We start from the raw sequence: 4,428 nt of genomic DNA on the forward strand, positions 1-4,428 counted from the left end.
AAAACTTTTCATCTTAATTTTTAGCAGGTAATATTTTTTGAAACTTTATTTGTTAGATAACTCATTAAAGACCTTCAAATTTTTTTGTTTTTTAAAAGGTTTTTAGATAGGAATAATTTAATTAATTCTTTTAGTAACAAGAACTTTAACAAACACATATTAATTTTTCTTTTTTATAAAGTTTATCAATCAGTTATTTGAGCTTTCAATACTTTTTAAATTTGCAAATATATCTACTAAGTTTAACGCTTATCTTATATGCTACTTTAAATATATACTTATATGAATAGAACTAATAAGCACACTTTAATCTACAATATTTATTTTCGACGATAAATTGCTTCAACAAATAAAAATTAAATTGAAAACAGATTAGAGCCCGGTCTATCATACAAACAATCAATTAAAAGTGAAAAAATCAGTTGTGAATTTTTTGTGATTTACTTTTAATAACAAGCAAATAAACATGTGAAATCAGTTTCTTTTGTAACTCAGAATAAAGTAGTTTCCCACACTCTGGACTTCTGTTTCTGTTAGTAAAAATAAATTATATTTATTGGTTAGAACACCTATTGACTATTTAATGTAAATACTTATTTTTATAAAAATATTTAAACTGATAAACATTTAAAATATGAAGTATAAAACTACTTTTAGCTAAAAACGTGCTTAAGGGTAAACTTTTTATTTTCTACTAAACTAACTTAAAGCTCATTTTACTTCAAGTTGTATTTTGAAATTGTTTTAATAAATCAAAATTCAAAAGAATTGTACTAACGATTAAAGTAAAATACTCGAAACATTTTTATGAAAACCAATAAAGTATAGTTTGAACATTTAACGAATAAGTAAATTGTTTTGAGAAATACTAATAATTATTATTGTTGTAAAAAAGATTATAAACTTAAATGCTATCAAAAATCTTAACTTTGAAAAAAAAAGTAAATTCTTAATTAGAGTTATTTTAAGAAAGCTATATTTTATTGCAAACTAACAAGAAACCATCGAGTGAAATGTAACAAAGACCTCTGCCGTTCATAGAAAACTTTTCAAAATCAATTTTTATATTTGTGCTTATTGAAATGTAGTGAACCCATTTTAATACATGAAATCTACTCCACTTATTTGGATCTGTTGTTTGTTTATTTAATGCGTAAATAATATAGTTGTATACAATTTAAGTAACTGAGTAAGTTAACTGCAATTATTAAACAAATTCAAAATTTAAACAGGGTTATTTTACCTTCTTAATAAGATTTTCAACATAAAATTTAAAGTTTAGTCTTTTGATCAGTTCTTTTTTTTATAACTTTATATTTTGTTTTATTTATTTTTTTGATAAAATGCTTAAAAATATCAAGTTGTTATATTGTAATTAACTATATACTAAGCTTTAAAAAATATAGTTATCAAACTTATAAGATGTAACGTTATAAGGCGTTAAATCCTGGAGATCCTGATAAGCTAAGCTTATCGGAATGTATATCACAGATGATCTTGTGCTAAAACTTTATTTCAACTATCGGCGTTTCACTGCTCAAACTTAAAAATTTTTTATCTATTAACCTATTCGCACGTTTCTCAAACAAAACTATTATTTTAAAACTGAAGTATAAAATTTAAGTGGTTGAAAAGTTTCAGTATTAACCGCAACACAATTGTGAGATATCAAGTGACGTTATATTCACATGATTTGTAGCAATAGAAACAACATAAAACATAGTTTGTAACAATATAAAAACATGTGTAAACAATTGGAAATTGATAAAAAACATGTATCTCTTATAACATGCGTACCATAAAATTACGTGTTCTTTTGTTAAGTGCCTCATCAAAAACTAGCTATTGTGACGTAATAATAGTGCTTTACGTAATTGTCGCTAAAAAGATAACGTGATCAACATTTACTGAAAATTTTAGTATTTTAGTTGGAAGTTTATTATATATAGTAAAGATAGTTTTCTGAAACTTTTTTTTGTATATAAACAATTTGTTAAAGCGACCACCGATTTTTAAGGTTAGATTAACAACAAAAATGACTAATTTTTTAAAATAATAACGACTAAAGTTTAAAATTATGATAGCTTTTTAATTTTTAAAGATTTTTTTCATAAAGTTTTCTCAGATAATTAAACTGTACATACTATCATTAAAACGTAGTGGTAAAATTTTATTTATTTATCTGATTTAAATAAAATGTTTACAAACATTGGTTTATAATATTTTGACAAATACTATACATCCAGTCCCAAAACTTTTAAAGTACAAAAAATAAACAAATACAAAGCTATAAATGATTTCAAATGGATATAAGTATAATTTACACCTAAGTTGTATAAAAAACTGATTAAAACATACATAATACTTTTTTTGAAAGAAACACAAATAATAAAGCAAATATTTAAACTAACTCAGAGGAATTCCAAGTTTTCTGCATTTAATTATTTCACTTCTGAGCAAATTGATTTTAGAATTTTTATTATTTTTCACTGGTGGTTTAATAGACACTTGTTTAAAATTATCTTCACTTACGTTGCTACAAACCGATCCTGATTTATTTCGTTCCTATGTATAAATTTATTTACAAGTTTGTCGGTATTTTGTTAGTTATTACCATTGGATACAGCTTTATATAAGTTTTAGAAATAGTACAATGTTATTTAAAATATAAAAAACATATAATATTTTTTAGATTTAAAGTAAACTATTAATTTTAAGTCTTCGGATAAGCCAAATTAATAAAAAGCATAAACTAACTTTAGGTTCATTTCAAAATTAGTTATGACTTAAACAAACCTTGCTTGTATTAGAGATAATTTCACAATTTTCACCTTGAATAGATTGAATAAAAGAATTGCCAAAACGTTTCAAATTTCCGTTTTCCTAAATAGTAAACAAAATTTGTATTAAAATAATCTTTATTGAAACTTTTTTTAAGTAAGTAGAGTAAAGTGCAACTTTTAAAAAAATGTTTAATGGTGCTTAAATACAAAATGCAGTCATAATTTTTCAGTTTACGAACTAAAATTAACGAAAGATGCAAGTTTTCACACAAATTTAATTTTTTTTAGTTTGTTTTCAAGTCGTAATAACATAGCTCTACTAGTATAATAAACTTTCTATGTTACTTGTAATCAACTAAATTTTAAATAAACAGACATACTATGTGGCGACCAACTAAAACTAATTAAATAGTAGCTTTTTATAAAACATCTAGAAAACAAATGATGATCTCTTTAAACTCTATCTTTAATAAAACTTAATTAAGTTAAACAAAAACAGCTTTTATATTGTTTGTTTAAATAAAGTAAATTTTTATAAAGCTTACTCAAACTTCAATTTTAGTTTCTAGTTTTCTACATTGTATAGAGTGTTTATGTTCGAGTTTTAACTTATCTATAACATTTGCTTTTAAAGTAAGTTGTTTTATTAACATGTGGTATTTGTAGTCTAACAAGAACACTTTATGTTTATTCTTAATGTATAAAAAGTTTTTCATACAATTTAAAATCGTAAATTTTAAACATTAAAACAAACAAAAATATAAACAAATATATTTTTCGAACACTTTTGGATATATTTTTTTTAATTAACCACTGATTTTTGGTACTTTTGACTTTTAGTTTTTACTCAACTTTGTGTATATTAAAAGAAAGTGCTATAATTTATTATAGTTTGTTGTAAATATAAAGCTTTACCGAATGGAAATTCTAAAAATGCTAAACTAGTACAAAATTTGATTATACACAATTATATTAATCAAAGTTCAACGGCAAAAATTGATTTCGGAGTTTATCGTTCTTAACATTTAATAAACATTTAAACTAGAATATATTTTTAAATATTGAAAATATTTTTTGGTCATTGTTAATCAATAAAAATGTGTTTAAAATTAAGTACAAACAATTAACCATGTTCCGTCAACGTAGATCTGTCCTTATTGGGCGAATATGTCTTATATCATTCCAAGAATCTTAACCTCCAAAGACTTTTCCTCCAAGATTGACTCCTCCAAAGATTCCAGCCCTCCAAAGGACAATTGAGTGGTTTGTTTGCAGTCAGTAGTCTTCCTACCAAGTAATTTTTAATAATGAGGTTTGTTACACGAAACAAAACACTTAGTAGCATCTGTTGTCAAGTGGTTGACTAATCGTTGTTATGTTGCGCTTACTAGCGGAGAGTATTTTTTATACAGCAGGGTTTCTAATAAACAAGTAAGTTATTCGAAAAAGCTAAACTTTGATGTAAGTGTTTTTAAAGTAGTTTCTTTTAGCAATTATTTATTGTAAAAGAATTATTATAGTTACTGTTGAAAATATAAGTATTTTAAAGAGTTAATTTTTAAAACAAACAGTTTTTAGGTTAACAATTATATATATGGTTATATTTTCGTGTTCATCCTAACACTTAATTTTGTATTGTTTCTTG

The 4,428-nt window shown here is 23.7% G+C and overlaps 1 protein-coding gene across 1 annotated transcript; it reads right to left on the reverse strand.

Annotated features, from left to right (window-relative positions):
- Positions 1–300: 300 nt before the first annotated feature.
- Positions 301–4,102, reverse strand: LOC145840449 (uncharacterized). Its single transcript, XM_082947712.1, has 5 exons — positions 3,912–4,102; positions 2,797–2,883; positions 2,412–2,565; positions 996–1,131; positions 301–530 (listed from the first exon to the last, which is right to left on the reverse strand). The coding sequence occupies exons 1-5, from the start codon at positions 3,912–3,914 to the stop codon at positions 419–421; spliced, it is 492 nt and encodes a 163-aa protein (XP_082803838.1). The 5' UTR covers positions 3,915–4,102; the 3' UTR covers positions 301–418.
- Positions 4,103–4,428: the final 326 nt, after the last annotated feature.

This window comes from Thalia democratica, chromosome 7 (genome assembly GCF_965202585.1).
Source record: "Thalia democratica chromosome 7, ktThaDemo2.hap1.1, whole genome shotgun sequence".
In the NCBI taxonomy this organism is placed as follows: domain Eukaryota; kingdom Metazoa; phylum Chordata; class Thaliacea; order Salpida; family Salpidae; genus Thalia; species Thalia democratica.

Bases quoted from the DNA above. Each gene is read 5' to 3' on its own strand.
- LOC145840449 (XM_082947712.1), bottom strand. The intron at 2,566-2,796 runs GTTTGTTTAAGT...ATTTATACATAG, and splicing joins TTATCTCTAATACAAGCAAG to GAACGAAATAAATCAGGATC. The intron at 1,132-2,411 runs GTTAGTTTAAAT...AACAAACAACAG, and splicing joins AAAACTTGGAATTCCTCTGA to ATCCAAATAAGTGGAGTAGA.